This window comes from Calidris pugnax, unplaced genomic scaffold (assembly GCF_001431845.1).
Source record: "Calidris pugnax isolate Ruff unplaced genomic scaffold, ASM143184v1 scaffold111, whole genome shotgun sequence".
In the NCBI taxonomy this organism is placed as follows: Eukaryota; Metazoa; Chordata; class Aves; order Charadriiformes; family Scolopacidae; genus Calidris; species Calidris pugnax.
The window spans coordinates 7,586,668-7,605,521 of NW_015090872.1; the positions used below are offsets into that span (position 1 = coordinate 7,586,668).

General features: G+C 35.4%; 1 protein-coding gene across 1 annotated transcript in view; it reads left to right on the forward strand.

Moving 5' to 3' along the window:
• Positions 1-18,854, forward strand: part of OPA1 (optic atrophy 1 (autosomal dominant)) — a 76,670-nt gene that overhangs the window by 21,102 nt on the left and 36,714 nt on the right. Inside the window, exons 6-15 of the mRNA XM_014945791.1 lie at positions 329-485; positions 3,303-3,621; positions 3,941-4,037; positions 4,882-4,989; positions 6,339-6,392; positions 7,036-7,103; positions 13,179-13,289; positions 15,867-15,920; positions 17,176-17,280; positions 18,433-18,519. Coding sequence (XP_014801277.1) covers positions 329-485; positions 3,303-3,621; positions 3,941-4,037; positions 4,882-4,989; positions 6,339-6,392; positions 7,036-7,103; positions 13,179-13,289; positions 15,867-15,920; positions 17,176-17,280; positions 18,433-18,519 — 1,160 coding nt within the window. The remainder of the gene's footprint in view (positions 1-328; positions 486-3,302; positions 3,622-3,940; positions 4,038-4,881; positions 4,990-6,338; positions 6,393-7,035; positions 7,104-13,178; positions 13,290-15,866; positions 15,921-17,175; positions 17,281-18,432; positions 18,520-18,854) is intronic.

Sequence of the window (18,854 nt, forward strand, 5' to 3'; positions counted from 1 at the left end):
GGGCGCGGTGGCTGTGCGGGGCGAGCGGCCTCCGGAGCCGCGACCCTCCTCCTCCCTCCTCCTCCCTCCTCCTTCCTCCTCCTTCCTTCTCTTCACGCCTCGGGAGCGGTGTCCGTTGTAACACTCGCCCCGGCTGAGCGGGCCCAGGGCGCCCGGGGGAAGGGGGCTGCCGGCGGGGGAGGCCGGAGCCCCGCGGCGGGTCGGGGTGGGCGGTGAGGGACGCAGTGTGTGTGTGAATGACGCAGGGGCGACCCCCAGGCCTGCCGGGGTGGAGCTGCTGCTCCCGGGCAGGGAAATTCCCCATCCTTCAGCTCCCCCGGGACCTGAGGTGCGCTGTGGAAGGGAGCTGCGGTTCCCGCGTTCCTGCCCAGGGAGTTTGGGCCTCCTTCGTGTCCAGAGCATGACTGTCCCAGCCAAACCCTACGTTCCTCTTGGTTTTCACCCTTCTTCCACACAATTCCAGACAGGAGCAGTGAAACTGAATGGTTCGTAATCTCGCTATGTTCCTTGGCAGATTTGGGAGCATCATTAGGAAAATAAGTGTTTTCTAGTGCCAAATGAAAAGGAAAATACCATAATGCTTTTTGTTGGGTTAGATTTGAAAGACTGCTTTGCAGTCATAGTTACTAAAAGTCTATGTAACCTGTTTATAGAAGACTTGTCCCTGGTGAGGATTTTTTTAACTTTTAAACTGGAGCAATATGTGTGAAATGTTAGGTGTGACCTCCAGGTGGAAGGCTTGGCTACCAACAGGAACAGGCCACTTTTTCGTGTTTTATAAGGTGTCTGTAATGTCAGTGCAATTCAGGAGTAGTCAGGTTTGCAGACCTGTAATAAGGCAGACTCTAATGGCAGAGCTATTCGTGTCTGGAAGGCTTTCCAGAGGCTTTAAATTGGAATTTGTTAAATAGTTAAAGTAATAACATGGGTTTTGGCACCTTTTTCAGTCTAACTGCGCTTTTCATTGACGATCTTAACGCGACTTTTTTGTCACTATTCATCGTGAGCTTTTAGCAGTAGGAGAAGAGAAGAAATGAGAAAATGGAAGTTTTGGTATAATGATGGAGTAGTAGGGTTTTTTTAATGTATTGTAAGACTTTATAGGTGCAATTAAAGCAGGTGGGTTTTGAAATGTGTGATAGCACTCAAAAGGCAATTGTTGATCAAGTTCTTGCTGTAACAATTGGTGATGAAACTTACGTGTTCCTTGAGTTTAAGCATACAGAACACATGATGAAACTTACGTGTTCCTTGAGTTTAAGCATACAGAGCACATGCTGTAAAACACAATGTATTTTAAAAATTTCTTCTCTTCACAGAGAAGAAAATGACATAATATTACAAAATGCCTTTGATCTAGGTGAAGACTAACAATGAGAAGTGACTGCCATAGTATATACTACCACTTGGTGTCTGCTGAAAACGCTAAATATCTGTGTAATGCCAGTGACTGCAAAACAAAAGAAATAACGGCCCAGTCATCAGCTTGCTTCTTACAGGCTTACCACACCCTGGTTTAAAATACTGTCTTCAAAAGCGGGAAACAAAATGTTTCTGGTGTGGAGGCACTTTTACTTTTTATCGTTATGTAGCCACTTTTGTATTGGTTCTATCTGTGATTAATTTCTGAGCCTGTTGTAATTCCATGTCAAAGACGAGAAACTTGTTGCTACTTTAGGGATTATTCTGCTCCTGTTTATTATCCTCTTTCTAGATACTGAGTTTGTTATTGCAAAGGCGCAGCCTTCCAGATAGTGCAGTGTAGAAGGAGAGTATCCTTCAAAATCTTAGTCACTTTTATGAACGAGGACTTTCATAAGGGTCAGTGGAGTTCCCTTTTTTTTTTTAAGCTTTCCATTACGGTAAAGGAAATTTCTAAACATAGATCACTGTGAGAATTGGCCTTTTAAGAGAGGAAAATGTCTTGATTCACGTAATTCTGATTTTCAGCTTATCTTCCAAAAGCTCAATTTCTGGGTCAAAAGTTCTTTTATAACAAAGACTTCCACTTCTTTGGGCATTAGGAATATGCCTGTAATAGACAATGTCATCTCTAGTACATGGAAGATCTCAAGGCAAAGAATTACATAGATTATAGAGTATGTTATTAGAAGATGCTGTAATACTTTCCATTTCATATAATTCACTTACTCTCTTTAAGATCTGCTAATTTTAAATTATTTAGGAATACGGCCTTATTTAGGAATAATTTGCCTTCTAAATGGCGAAGCACTTTCTTCTTTTGTATTTGTTCCCTTTGTAAGTAAAGGCATTTGATAATATTGAAAAGCCTGAAAGAAGCATCAAGGGACAAGCATTAATTTCAAGAACTGTAACTTCACTCATGTTTTTATCCAGTAAATGATTTCATATTAACCATTCTGATATGATGGTGAAACTAAAAAGTTACAAAAGAAATTGCTTTTTCCAGAGCCGTTGTCGCTCCCCGAAACTAGCAAAGCCACCTCAAAATGTTGAAGCATGCAGGTGGTGTAGTAGAAAGTATACAAGGCGCTTTATTCCAACCTATGCGTTTGTTTGAACATAGGCAGGATTGATAAGGTCCCTGTGTTTTAATGTGTGCTTTTCGTGGCTGGGCTCTGTTTTCAGAGTGAAATCTTTCAGACTGAAATTTTCCCTCTTGCATAAACCTGAATTACTTTATTGAAGTCTTCAACAAACATGGTATAGCCATCTCCAGAAGTAATGTTGTCTATGCATGACCTAAGACAAAGCAATAATCCTGTAATTCTGGAACTGGAGAATATTAGAGTGGAAGTCACTGGACGATGTCATTAAGTAAATGCTTCAACTGCAAAGGAGAATCTGCTTTGCCAAAACAGGGCAATTGTATTTTGCAAAGGAATTTTGTCTGTGTATTGCTTTTTTTGAAGTTTGAAAATCATCTGTTATCTAAAAGTTCATTTTGAATAACAAGATAGGCCAAACTGTCAAGTCCTCTATGGACTCTTAGCTGCTGTTTGCCCAAACTGTTTTACCACAGACATGTTACTTGCCTTAATCCAGGGTGGAAGTTAAATTTAGTTCATAACAGACTTCATAAATGGTATTTAAGGTTTTATTTCTGTAGTTATTAGAAATGCAGTATCTATTAATGATTTTTACAGCTTTTTATTTTCCTGTTACTGTACTAATGATAGCTGGAAACTGTACGTTCAGAATGGTGCTCTAATTTATCTGTACCCAGCTAAAATGCAATGTGAATTGCTTCTGAAGAGGTTATTGAATTAATGGTATGTTGAGGAAATCTGTTACTTAGAGTTTTTATTTCTTTCTTTTAGTGTCATCTGCCGGAGTCTAGCAAATAGCAGCTATGGAATAAAAAGAAAATCACCACTTCAAAACTTACATCTTGTTTCCCGAAGTATACATCATCCCCACTATCCAAGTTCAAAATTTCAAAGACCTCCACTGAGGATATCTGCTCAGCTGTTCTCTTCTCTTAATCGTCTTCCCCTACGCAAAACAAAACTTTTAAATGTAAAATATGGATACCAGTCCCACAGGAACTTTTGGCTAGCTAGACTAGCATCGAGGCTTCTCAAACTTCGCTACCTTGTATTAGGATCTGCTGTAGGTGGTGGTTATACAGTAAAGAAGGTATTTATCTTTTGAAGCTATTTTACGCGTTTTGTCTTTGTTATTATGTACTTTAGAACAACAGTTCTTGGTATATCCACAAAAACACAAGATACCATTGTTTGGCTAGCTAATGATAATAAAGACGAAGGAATATAGAAAACAGATTGTTTAGAGAACTAGTATAGATTTTAAAAGTTCCAAGTAGTATTATTCATCTCTAAAAGATGGTGGGTTAGCATGTTTTATATGTAGGTATTACTTTTCAATAGATTGCTCATGTGCTTCTCTACATACATCTCTTCTATTTCTACTAATGTTTTTTTCTTTTTTGTGTTAGACATATGATCAGTGGAAGGACATGATGCCAGACCTCGATGAATACAAGTGGATTGTTCCTGACTTCATTTGGGAACTTGATGAACATATTGACTTTGGTATCACAAAAGCTAAAATGTTACTCTATCTAAAGACTAAGACATGTAAATTTAAACATAAGGGCATAGGTCCTTGATGCCTCTCTCCAGTAGTCATTATAGGTGTAATTTGAGTGAAAATGAAAAATATAGACTCTGTTTTCCTGAACCTTCTGGTTGCAGTAGGTTTTTTGCATATTTCAGTTGAAAGATAGAAATCTGAAAAACAGACACTGAGTTCCTTCATATATATGCAGGATAGTAAGGTGGGATTCTTTTTTTTTTAAAAAAATCATGAAGATTTTACTACATGTACTAGCATTTCTTAGGTAAACGCAGAGCCTGAATAACTGAGGCAAATGTTTTCTTGTTTTTATTGCTCATGGACACTACCTTTATATAGGGTTTTAAAACCAACAAGTTTGGGGTTTTAAAGGATTACAAAATTGGCTTATTTATGGAACTGAAAAATAAGGTTTTCTTAAAATGTACAAGAGGTGAACGTAGTTCTAGTGTCATGTAATTTTAAATCATCCTCTACGAGGTACATGAGAGCATAATGTGGTGAAACACAGCAGTGCGTTTCAGGCTATTTTAAGTATCTGAGGCAACCAGGTTATCAGGAAGTTCAAAGTCTAAAAAAGCAATTGATTTTTCAGATCTCATAATCTTTCCCAACACTAACTGGGGGAGGTGCATGTGGAAAGAAACTTTTGAGTTCTTTATTTAAAAAAAAAAAGGAGAATAAAAGCCACATCCTGAAGCAGTTGCTAAGTTTTACAGCCTAAGCATGTTTGGTTTTCTTTTTTTTCATAAAAGTAATAGGAAAAAACCCTACTCATTAGCTGTTTTACTGTTTTTCTAGAAAAACTTATCAAAGCCCTTCCTGATGCAGATGACCTTGCCAAACTCCTGCCTGACTTTGACAAGATTGGAGAGAGCTTCACTTCACTGAAAGGATTTTTTTCTCCTGGTGAGAGCAATTTTTCAGCTTAGTTTTAATTTTGAAAAATTAAGCTATTACAAGATGAGGTTACAGATATGTCCTTAGATGCTAAAAGAAAGTGGATCCTGAAAATGCTTGCCTTTTCATTGACTATCTCGTCTGAAAGTGTTATGGACACAGGTAAGTGTAATGTATTTTTAAAAGCAAGAATTCTAGTAGCAAGTACAGAGAACCAAAATGTGAAATTGAATAGAAAACTAGAATTCTTATACAACCCTACACAAACAGATGGAAGATTGAAAACTATGTTGCTGCAATGAGTCATGGAAGCTGGATGTGTCCAGCTGGAATTTGGAGGTAAGAGGGTGCTGAATGGTAACAGTACCACAGCTGTTAAAGGAGAAAAGAGTTGGATTATTAAGAGTGGTAGATATTCATGTTTCAGGCATGTGAAAGAAGAGATTTATAATGAAGGTGTTCTTTTGGGTTGAAAGATATTTTCCACCTGGATACAGCTCCAGAAGGACTTGCTTGAAGATTTAGCTTAGGTAGGGGCTGCTTTTCGAAGGAGTAGGTAGGAGCTATAAGCCCTTCACAAAAGAAAAGGGGCTGGTTTGTCTATTCAGTGTGTCCAGGCAGTAGTTTTCAGGTCTTGGGAGACTTAAATAAGACATTTCTGATCAGTGGCCTTCTTAAAACTGAAAATTACTGCTTTGATCATCTTATCTGACTTGCTAATGAGCATAGCTTAAAACTTCACCCAGTTATTATTATTCTTGTAATAAAGTGCAGGATTATTCCTATTATATATCTTAATAATTATCAGCTTAAAACTTCACCCAGTTATTATTCTTGTAATAAAGTGCGAGATTATTCCTATTATATATCTTAATAATTATCAAACCATATAAATTTGCATTCATAAAAGATTATACCTGTGAGGTGTTAACAGTCATTACTCTGTTTGACAATATTTCTATATCAGTGCACAGTATCTGTGAGGTGTTAACAGTCATTACTGTTTGACAATATTTCTATATCAGTGCACATAAGAAGTGTATTTTTATCTTCTTAAAATACTGCCAATAACGGAACTAGTTTATTAATCTAACAAACTCAGCGAGCACCTAAGTAGGGATCAAGTTCAATAGAGTGACAAGTAGATTACAATCTCCTGTGTATTTTGGCTATTTCAAATTGGGGTGTTGTTGACTGGTATTGTGAGATGTCGCCTATTTGTTATCGTACTCACATGGGCATAATTGCCATTTATGATTGCGTGGTCCTCCAAATGAGACAAAGATCCCTCATCTTTGTTTTGAATTTTGTTTTGTATTTATAATTTTTATTTCCCCTCTTCTGCTGATTTTTCACAGGTTACAATTTGGTTAGTGAAGTCTTAGGAGCTTCTGATCTACTTCTGTTGTTAGGTGTGTAAAAGCCCTTTTTACTGCCCTTAACCTGCCTCTTTAAAACAAACTCTTCGAAAATTACTATATTAAGAGGAGTGAATGTCAGTGTAAACACAACTATTTACAGCATTTAATATTGAATTACAAATACTTTCCAACTATTTTAAGAATGCTTAGATCCTTCCCTGTGAGAATGAACAGATGAACGGTTGTTGTTTCTCTGCCACAGTTCTTGGCAGATGCTTTTTATTTCAGGCATTTTCCAGAAGCTAGTTTTGAAAACCTATGTCACTACAATAGGAAAGAATTTTTTTTCTCATTACAGCAATAGCAATGGAGTTTGTATTATCCTTTCATGTCTATCAGAAATAATAAATTTTACAATGTTTTCAGAACTTTAATAGTCTAACTGAAGTTGCCTTCTCCATTGTTATATAGCTAGTCTGAGTCACAAATTAGACATAAAATTTTCAGATGTGTTTTAAACTGAATTTCTTTTTCAGTTTCTTAAGGTGAATCTTTTTCTTTCTTATTAGGAACTTCAAAGATTATTGAATTAATAATTCCTAGGGGTTAAAACTTTAATTTTATAGTAAGTGTATTTTGAGAATTTTTAAGTGCCTTTTCCGTGTGATAATGAGTTTCTGTAATTATGTTCTAGGTTCTCCAGGAGAAACAGCATTCAGAGCTACTGACCAAGGCTATGACAATGACAAACAGTTCAAGAAGGTAATTACTCTCTTGCAAAATTAAAAATGTCTTGACACGGGTAATTTCTTTAAAAGTGCTTCAACAGCTAGCTGCAGATGTTTATATGAACCAGCTTGAATAGAATTTATCATTGAAAATTACTTGAATATGCATTGTTGTTTTTAATATTTAAACAGTACAGTGATAGTAAACGTTTTGGTGTAAGGAAAACACAAGGCAGTCATAAACATCTTTAGGAGTTGCATTCTTAAGAAAATTGGCTTGTGAGAATAATGTAATTTTAGGTGTTTCATGTGCTTTTGCAGTTGTTCAGGGCATGTTCTCAGTGGTACTTGAGCTTACAGCTTATTATTGAAGGTGGTTTAGGCTTTTATAGTTATTTTCAAGTATTTTTGCTTGCAACCTTGTTTCTGTTGACATTTTCACAGCTGTGATTCTTACTTAAGGATCTTAATAAAGAATTTCTGCCTTAGTAAAGAATTTCTATTTCTTAAAGCAGTCTGTCTTTTTACTTTCCTTATATAGAAAAAGCATACATCACACTTTCTTTACTGTCTTCTGGGAAAAAAAGTCACTGTATTTTGGCAACAGAAAGTTTTAGCATGTTTTCCTTGAAGTGATGAAGGTGAAGTTTAATTTTTTTTGCTTTCATTAATAGTAGATCTTATTTATATTAAATCCCTAAATTGTAATGTTGCTCATTCTTTAAAGGATCTTGTCTTCTGGAAAAAAAAAAGTCACTGTATTTTGGCAACAGAAAGTTTTAGCATGTTTTCCTTGAAGTGATGAAGGTGAAGTTTAATTTTTTTTGCTTTCATTAATAGTAGATCTTATTTATATTAAATCCCTAAATTGTAATGTTGCTCATTCTTTAAAGGATTTTCCTTTTCCCTGTGTATATTTTTAAAAATGGAAGGAAAATAATATATATCGGGGAATTTGTAAATTTTTATATATTTATTTCTTTTCCTTTTTCCTGTGTATATTTTTAAAAATTATTAAGGAAAATAATATATATTGGGGAATTTGTAAATTTTTATATATTTATTTTTTCAACTGAAAATGTCTGAACTGTAACTGGGGCTTTTATGTAAAAAGCATTTCTGTATATGCAGGCATGTATACATTTATTCTACATTAATTCTGCATGGCAATATATAGTGAAACCTGTACAAAGCTCACTTTTTATAACTGTTTTTCCCCCTTAGAACAGTGATGGATGAGAATTAAGTTTGCGTTTTGTTTCCCCTTTGTCAATACACTGTCTATATATGTTGTTTTATTTTCTCTTGAGGGATTGCTTAGCACAGGTTTCACTGTTTAAAACATTTAAAATACTTTACTGTTGATTTGTGAAGAAGTGGCCATCTTAGTTTATTGTCTTTGAGAACTAAATTAACTGAGACTCTTTCTGAATACCAGTAATATCACTAATACTTATTATGCTGGTTTTTGGATACAGTGACAACTGCGTTGTAATGTTGCCAACAAAACTTTGGCTGTGGTATGGAAAATAACAGCCCATATTAAATCGATATGATTTAGAAAATTTAGTCTGGTGTACTAATTTTTGTTATTCCAATTATATCTGATACATGACACGTAGAAACTGCTGGTTTGCTAATTAATATAATCAATTTTCATTGTTATATTTCAAACAAGACACATGAATACCTAACAAAGCATAATCACTTAGTTTATTGGCAAGCAAAATTATTATTTTCAAGACAATGAGTTAGATGGCCTTTTTTCATTCAGTGCTTTCCACTGCCAACTAAGTACTAGTTGACAAATTGTGATTGTATGAATGCATAAAGTGCTGGAGCATGGTATTAAATGTGTCTGATGAGCAGCTTTTCTTTGTTTCATTGTGGAAAAGATGAGTTACTGGCAAAGGAATCTAGGAATTCCTCATTTGGAGGAGATTCTGTAGAACTGTTATTGGACATGCTCCTCAGATGGGTCTCTAAAAACTTCCTGTAGAATGAGTGAGAAACCAGTTAGTTGGCAAGACAACACTGAGAGAGTGAACGTTGTCCCAAACACCAAATCAGACTGTACTGCTGCTTGCCAGCTAATGTGCTTATTTCATAATTTTTTAAGAGAATCAAATGAAAATTACTGGAGTGTTCAGATTAAGTAATTTAAATAAATTGAGTTTAAATCTGTTTCTGCTTGTATTAAATAAGAAATTTTGTTCTCAGAGAAAAAGGAGAGAAGATAACTTTCATAACTATGATGTAGTATGTACATTGTATTGTATGTGTGAGACTAGTTGAGAAGATAACTTTTATAACTATGGTGTAGTGTGTACATTGTATTGTATGTGTGAGACTAGTTCAGGCTTGCACTTAAGCCTTCTTAGAAAGTTATCTTGTACTATTGTCTGTCTCCAAAAGTTTCAGCTTCATCTTCAAGCAAAGAAGTTCCAAAGCTCAGCCCAATTCTTAAAGAAAGTTTATAGTGGCTATAGCTGTGATGAAGTGGTGTGAAAAATGTAACTCAAGTATTGATTTGAGGCTTAGAAGCCAGATAAATAAACAATTCAAAACCAACTGCAGGGTCCTTTCTCTGTCTTGGTAATTTGATAAAATCTCATACCTTGAAGAACGTGATGTACCATTAAGGATTTGGCAGTGCGTACGCTGCGTCGCTCAGCCAGCACAGGGTCACCTTCAGTCCCTGTAAGAAGCGGCACAGTAATGGCACAGCTCTTCAGGACAGCTACTGCAGGAGAGGGAAAAAGCAGCTTTATTATGGAATATCACTTGACTCGGATCTTTTATTTTTAAACATTCTCATTTGTTTCATTCTTTCTTGCAAGTTATGCAGTAAAGGTTCCCTTATTTTCTCTCTTCTGTTCATAGCACCATTATATTTTCAACTTAATTCCCAGTTTCATGTTGTAAGGACTCTTGATTAAATTGTGGCATTTATTCAAGTTCTTAGAAATTGGTCTCTTTGCATTCCTCACCATTTTCATTCCTTTACGTCCCTCAATATTTAATTATTTTTCCTGCAAAGACTTATTGTGGCTCAGCTTTTCTCATGAACAGTCACACTGAAGTCAGTGGGAAATAGTGGAAAGGGTCAAGACGTGCAAATAAACAGGGCTCTGGTTGCTCATGAAAATGGACACAAATACTTTAGTCATGAGAAACTTCTAAATTAAAGAGGTAGTCATACCCAACTGAAGTACAGCATATTAACTTTTAATGTAAAATAATGTAATAGTTTAAAAATAGTTTTAAAGTATATGTAGTAACAACGTCAGCACTTGTTTTGCCTTTTTTTTTTTTTAATTTATTGTACACCCACATTCTCATGATGACTTTGCAGGGTTTGTGCCGCGTCAGCACTTGTTTTGCCGTTTTTTTTTAAATTTATTGTACACCCAGATTCTCATGATGACTTTGCAGGGTTTGTGCCATTGTGTTTGTCAGCCAGCGTTACTCCCCTTTACATTGTTTCTTTGATGTGAAAATAATAATATAACAATTGTAAACAACTTGGTTTTTTAAATCCCATTAATTGATCAATGTTGATTTATTTTAAAGAAATTTATCTAGAAAAAAAATATGGTTTTACGCTGGAATGATTGATGATTTTGGGGGCAGGGGTGTGGAAGCCCATTGTGTTTGTCAGCCAGTGTTACTCCCCTTTACATTGTTTCTTTGATGTGAAAATAATAATATAACAATTGTAAACAACTTGGTTTTTTAAATCCCATTAATTGATCAATGTTGATTTATTTTAAAGAAATTTATCTAGGAAAAAAATTGGTTTTACGCTGGAATGATTGATGATTTTGGGGGCAGGGGTGTGGAAGCAGTGGTAGTGTCCAATGATAGAGAGATGTAAATATTTTTGTGTCCTGGTTCATACCAGCCTGGGCATCATTTTTGTTTGTGTCCTGGTTCATACCAGCCTGGGCATTTTGTGTATAGTTCTGTGCTATTAAAGGAAATAATCTTATAGACCGACATATACAAAAAAGATAGTATTCTTGAGAGGCCTTATAAGTCACTGTAATTTTTACTTGAATATTTTACGCAATGGGGTAAATGTAGTTGAATTCGGCTTTTCATACTTTACTATGGAGTAAGAGTCACACAGGCCAGATGTCTTAGAAAATAATTACAAATTAAATAGTTAGATTTGGTGACTTTGAACATTTGTTACAGTTCCTGTTTAAATGCTAAAAGGCCTTCATGGCAGACTTTGTTCAGTGTTTTTTCTTGTGTTTTCTTGACCCATAATGTTTAAAGAAACTGTGTCAGGTCATATTGATTAAGAGTCACACAGACCAGGTGTCTTAGAAAGTAATTACAAATTAAATAGTTAGATTCGGTGACTTTGAACATTTGTTACAGTTCCTGCTTAAATGCTAAAAGACCTTCATGGCAGACTTTGTTCAGTGTTTTTTCTTGTGTTTTCTTGACCCATAATGTTTAAAGAAACTGTGTCAGGTCATATTGCGAGTTTGCTTGTTTGAGAAACAGCAAAATATTATTATAGTTCCTCTTAACACCAGGTGTAGCTATGAGGTCATCTCTCCTTGCTGCTGTATAGAAATGAAATCTTTTGTTTTGGCTGAGTTCTTGGCACAGCTCTAATGCGTTCGCTGGTCTGGCAATATAGAAATTTCTTAAATCTTAAAGTGGTTCAGTAAAATACAAATGTGACGATTTTTCTGTTCTTGGAATGTTATACAAGTCAATATTTAAAAAATGCTTACGTTTGGTCATTTGATTGTTTCTCTTTTATCCATTCTCTCCTGTGTTGTTTATCCTTATGTGTACATGCCTGTGTGTATCTCATGCAACAAATGTGTAATTGATGGTTGATGTCTTGAATTCTTACACCAAAGTTCTATTTTGGAGTTTGTTTTGATTCCTGAAAGTGCACGTTGTTGAGTAAAATACAAATGTGATGATTTTTTTGTTCTTGGAATGTTATACAAGTCACTACTTAACAAATGCTTACGTTTGGTCATTTGATTGTCTCTCTTTTATCCATTCTCTCCTGTGTTGTTTATCCTTATGTGTACATGCCTGTGTGTATCTCATGCAACAAATGTGTAATTGATGGTTGATGTCTTGAATTCTTACACCAAAGTTCTATTTTGGAGTTTGTTTTGATTCCTGAAAGTGCATTTTTGAAACCTTTCATTCACTGAATGTTTTCTTAGAAAGAGATGTAATATTTTCTTAAAGAGCTTTATTTAAACAGTTCATTAATACTTTTGTCTACATTCTCTGAAATAAATTGTGCATAAAGGTCCAGTAGATGCTGTCATAGTATCTCTAAACCAATTTTGAAAGACAGCTTACCATTACAAGAATATTTGGTGTGGAGGGAGGAGAGAAGAAAACAGCTTCATGGAAATGCTGAATAGGTAAAGAAACAAGCATGGAGTTACAGGGATTTTGAAGTGATCAGGAAGGATTATGGCAGCATGAATTTAAGCTGCAGTGTGTTGTGGAAGTGGAAAGGGAGCTTTTTCTTTCTCTATGCTCTAGAAACTCTTCTGCTTCTCCTAGTTTGAGACAATTAAGTAGCAGGCAAAATCATCTTTCTATGAACTGTCTGTGGTGCTGGAAATAAGAATAAAATGAGAACTTTTGCATTCCTGACAAAGTTGAGCCTATTAGCTCTCGTGTGCAGCTTTGTGTAGAATGTCCAAAGCACTCTCTTTAAATTCATGCATGATTAAGTTGTGAAAAATTTCTGATACTTAAAAAATTCTGGTATTGATAATTGAAATGAAATCCTGAAATTTTTGAGAATATTTTAAAGCCAGGATTGTAGAATTTTTTTAAGGTTTAGATGCTTAGTTAAAGTTGAATATAATTATAAAATGTAGCTAAATGTTTATTGTTTTGTTCTACCTGGATTTGCAAAATGCATGATTTGCTGGCTATATCCACTCCCAGCTAGTTAGCAAGAGATCTTGCTAATGAAGTTTCACTTTTGTTTGAACTGACCCATTCATACCTGTTTTTCATCTGTCTTTGTCGTGCCCTTTGGTTTAACCTTGTTCTCCTTACACCCCAAATTTTTCCTCTCCTTTCTATTATAAACTCGTGGCAGGGCCTGCTCGGTGAACTCATTCTGTTACAACAACAAATCCAGCAGCACGAAGAGGAAGCGCGCAGAGCCGCTGGCCAATATAACATGGGCTCTTCCCACCAGAAGCGAAAGGTGATGGCTTAAGGGCACACTAATCAAATACTTCAGCCTTCTTCATTTGAGCTAGAAAAATCTAACTAATTAAATCATGAGTCTAAATAATCATTACAGCCAACTTCACTACAGACGTGTAGTCCTGTTTCAGTTTAACCAAGTTGCATTTAAAGCATGGTGTTAGAACAGGTACTTTGTGTCACTTGGAAATTGTATCTTCTCTGCCTCTAAAAACTGTTATTTGAAGTTCATACATTAAAAATGCATTTAAGGAAAGTATGTGCATAAATGTCAAGTCTCTACTGTTGCTTGCTTGCGGTAGCTCTGTCTTGTAAGAGTACAGCCATTTACAAGGCACTATATCTGTGGGAACATTTTTTCCTGCTTTATACTGTACCAATCTGAAAATGATAGCAGATCTTTAGAAACAATTTTGCACAGACAATTAAATACTGCAGTTAATAACAGTCTCTTCTGTATATTCATCAAAGCTATTCCTTCGTTTGTTTCCCCTCTTAAAGCACAGTTTATACTGATACACTGTGGTTGTTAAATTTTTTAGCAATATTATGAACTACGTGTCCAAAATACCATATGTACTAATGTTCAAAGCACTCCTGAACCAAATCCTGAACCGTGTACATCATTCTACAGTGCTTTGTTATTTTTGGCATAATTTACCTAATTTTCCTTGTTAGAATTAATAATCTCATGCTAGCGAGTTCTTTGCTTCAGATCTTGCAGTGTGTAGCTATGTGCAGTATTTTTGCTTACGGTGTTTAACACAAGTGCACTGTGCAGAAAAGACAAAAAGTGCTCAGATGGTTGGAGGGAGCCTGTCTCTGAGTGTGTCCTTCAGCGACGCGTCAGGGCCCCAGAAGTACTTTCAGGAACAGCTGAGGAGCAAAGAGTGGGCAAACGTTAACTGCTACAAAAACCTACTGCTCATAAACACTCTGTTTTCCTTTATTTTTCTTGCTGCTTCTGACTCTGCACCATTCCCTTTGCCTGTCGAATTTTATTTTCACCTTATGTCTCTGAGGTGTTTAAAGTGTGTGTATATGTAAATGCTTATTTACATATACCACCTTGTGGCTGCACGCATCAAGTTGTCTGTGTGCTAAACTAACTCTGGTTTTGATGCACTGTTGCTATCATTGAACTAATTAACAGAAATAAAAAGGAAGACAATATACAGCACTTCCTCTTTGCTATTTATGAGTAAAAAAATAATTGGATATGGATGGAAGCTTGGGTTGCTTTCTATAAAGTGCAGGCACAATCCTGTATATTACAGGTTTAATAGCTAAAGAATATCAATGATATATCATCAATCACTATGGATAATTGTTTTTTTTTCTTGTTTAATCTGTAACAACTGATGTGAAATTATAGTAGCTAAATTGATTAGTGTCTAAATAACCCTGTCTTTGCATGTTAAATAATATACTCTTTCTGGTACGAAGCTAACTGGAGATGTGAATGTCACATGAGCTTTATTTAAATATTAAAGCTTTTACCTATATAATTCTTTCAGTAATTGTTTTGATTATAATTTTTTCTAAATTTATCAGTCAACCATTAGATTTTGTGTTGTTTGTAAATATTTACATTATATGAATTTGTATTGCACCACTTATGCTTTCATGTTTATATTGTTAAAAAGTTATTGTTTTGAACAACTGTTTATTACATCTTAATGAACCTATTTTAAGAAAATTTGACTGAATGGCTTTAATTGCCTGATCTTACTACGTTTTATGCCTTTAACTTCAAAATGTTTTGTATTATACTATCCTAATTTTTCCAGATTTTAATGTAATTTAAATAATTTTAAAATAACCCTTCGAGACTGTTCTAACTACAACTTATGAAGTTGTGCAAAGCAAATATGAAATGAAAATCCCCTTGAAGACTTAGAAATAATGAATACTCACCTGAAAGCACTTTCTGTAGCAAGCAGGTGTTTTAGTGCTACGTTTTATGCCTTTAACTTCAAAATGTTTTGTATTATACTATCCTAATTTTTCCAGATTTTAATGTAATTTAAATAATTTTAAAATAACCCTTCGAGACTGTTCTAACTACAACTTATGAAGTTGTGCAAAGCAAATATGAAATGAAAATCCCCTTGAAGACTTAGAAATAATGAATACTCACCTGAAAGCACTTTCTGTAGCAAGCAGGTGTTTTAGTGATTGTATCCTAATAAGATCCTGATAATTCAGGATGGGACATATAAAATCCTAAAAGTTTGACCTAAAATTATATTTAGGGCAGTCACCAGAAAACTCTGACCATATTGAGTTTGCTTTTCCCTAAGCTCACGTTCATAGTATTAAGTCTTGAAGGGTTAACTCTTTTTCATTTGCATGTACTGGAATTAAGACTTTTTTTTGATGTGAACCTCCTGTTGCAGATGGAACTTCCCATCAGTGTTAAATCTCAAATGCTAATTGAAGAATTTTTACTGGCTTTAAAATGCATGTGAAGTCAATTTTCTTCTGTGGAATGAAGCTTTCAGTTTTGGATTTGGTTACTTGCAGTGGATAAACTAAACAATGTGTTAGTAGCCCTGGTTATTTTTCTTTGTAGGTTTCTGACAAGGAGAAGATTGATCAGCTTCAAGAAGAACTTTTACGCACTCAGGTAACTTTTTTGAGTTACTGATATGTTAACTAGAGAGTTTTGTGCAGCAGGCTCTGATTTACTAAACAAAACCACACCTGAAATACTATGTTTGCTAAAAATGCAGTTCTTTGTTCAACCTTTTGAGTTTATCAATACAGAGTTGATTGTGTTGGCACAGACCAAAAGTGAGTCTAGTGTGTCCTTTTTCTGACAGTGACTGACAGAATGCAAGAGGGGAGTATAAAAATAGGGCAAATGTGTAATCATGCTTTCCCAAAATACCTCTCTTGCCTTCAATGCTACATATTCCTGAAATGTAAAGCTAGCCCAGGAGTGTTAGGTAAATACAATGGTGATATTCCACTTTTTAACCTGTTATGCATGCTAAATTACTCCTAACATTATACAGTTCTCTTTTATAACTTCAATGCTGCTATATACATCTGTGATGTCTTGTATGTTCAAATGGCACATTTGTTGCAGAAAGGAAATGAATTTACTTATTAAGGAGTTGTTCTATCAGTAGACTTCTAAATTAATTGGCTGTTTGGCTTAGCCACATTGTTTTGATATGAAGTTTGGTAATCTTTTCATTTGCTAGTTTTGAAAGCATTTATTACTTACCTTTTTTTATAACAGTTTGACATTTGATGTGTTCTTAAAATACAGTCAGGCCAAATTTTTTATAACAGCTTGACATTTGATGTGTTCTTAAAATACAGTCAGGCCAAATACATTTCCATATCATAGGAAACGGTTTTCAGAGTAGGTGTGAAAACTATTCATCTCTGGTCTTCAGGGGGCTATTGTAATCTCTTTCTAAACACGACTGAGCTGGTACAGTTGTTTCTTGAACTGAGGTTTTATACTGAAGAGAGGGTCTAAACTAGGCTTGCAAATTCACATTTAAGCCCCATGATCTTTTTCATTGAACAGCCAGTTCCCACTGACACTAATTGCTGTCTGACTGCGTATGTATAGCTCCTTTGAAAATAATTCTTGTTTAAGATGCTTGAAGATTTATTTATGTGTCTCCAACTTTGAACATTGTGGTCTTATTAAAACTTCTAAAGCAAAGGTGTTGCTGAAAAAGAATCCTAACAGTCTTCTCTTGATAGTCTTGTATTTTTAATAAACTGTAGCAATCACAAAAGTTTCTATATTTTTGAAAGACTTGCCTGAAGCATAATATATTTTTCATAGGTGAAACTTTGCTCGTGTGAGTGTACTATTTCCATAATTACAAGAGTATGTTTGCACCACTGTTTTGTAGCTCAAATACCAAAGAATGCTTGAGCGATTAGAGAAGGAGAACAAAGAATTAAGAAAATTGGTACTGCAAAGAGATGACAAGGGAATTCATCAGAGGAAATTAAAGGTACTTATGTATTACGATCAGCATAGAAATATAATTGACGTATTTTCTATGTAAATTGTATTTGTTAATTCATACATGAACTGATAACATTTGTTTTAAGATATCTATGCTAACATTTTGACACAGTAAAGCTTTTATACATCCTCTTTTTTTGAACTATATAACTTTTGGAAATGGCTTCAGTTGAAGAGCACGAAGGCATGACCATGTCTAACAAAATAGCTTGTCTAAGTGGGAAATGTGGATTGGGTTTTTGATGTAGCTTCACTGTATTTGTAATAAATATAATTCCAACTCCTATTGCACACATTGTCTGACACCTTTCTGTTTTGTCATGGGCCTTACTGAGTTTGGCAGGAATATAGTTACGGGGTCAGGAAACATCTTTTTGTGGCCCCGTATAAATCCAGGGAGACTGAACTAAGTACACTTTTGCTTTTGTCTGCCAACATCCTGAGTATTCCAACTCCTATTGCACACATTGTCTGACACCTTTCTGTTTTGTCATGGGCCTTACTGAGTTTGGCAGGAATACAGTTATGGGGTCAGGAAACATCTTTTCGTGGCCCCGTGTAAATCCAGGGAGACTGAACTAAGTACACTTTTGCTTTTGTCTGCCAACATCCTGAGTGTTCTAAAACCAGATGTTTTCTGCCCCTCTCTGTGTCACTTGCTGACCAGTATGGATCTTCCTCTTTCCTCTGGAAACTGGAGGACAAGGAATTCTTACTTGTATAGAATGAGGTTGATAGCTCTATGTCCTTGTTAATTCTTACTGTTCATCAAGCTGAAAATGTTAAGTCTAGATATTTAATGGAGGAAACTCCATTCAGCTTCTTAACTTGTAAATTGTGAAGTCTGAGTGCTGTTCTTTTATCTTGTACATAAAAGCTCTCATTTTGCTCCTACAGCAAGATGCATCTGCAGCTGTCACATTTTCATCCACAGAAAGCAAGGGATGACTTTACTTGGTATTGTACCTCATAAAACAGAGATCTGTGCACAGTATGGACAATTTAGATTTCAAACCATCAGGAGAGAATAAACATGTTTTTACATATGAGTTTACAGAATATGCAGATGGAGTAATCTGAATCCAGTCTTAGTTCTGTTAATTGACTGCGTTTTTTCTCTATACTTTCTTTTTTGTAGAAATCCTTGATTGATATGTATTCTGAAGTACTTGATATCCTGTCTGATTATGATGCTAGTTATAACACTCAAGATCACCTACCTCGAGTAAGTAGATGAAAAATCGAAAGCTTATTACTGAAACACCAGTCTTTGTAATTGAATGGAACGCTAGCTAGTGCTAGGTTATTTTCTTGTAACTTCAGGGTTTTTGCTTAAGACCTGTTCTCCATTTTAAATGCAATAAGAGGATTTTGAGAATAACCAGTGTAACTATATGAAGTCTGTCTCGGCTCAGATAAACCCTACCTAGATCCAGATACTGCTGCTGTGCTCAGCCTTTTGTTTTCAGTGGGGGCACCCCAGCCTTCTCGGGGTTGAAAAATGACTGTTGTTTCCTGGCACATACAGGCAGAGCAGGGAAGGAGACATGCCCTGGCCAG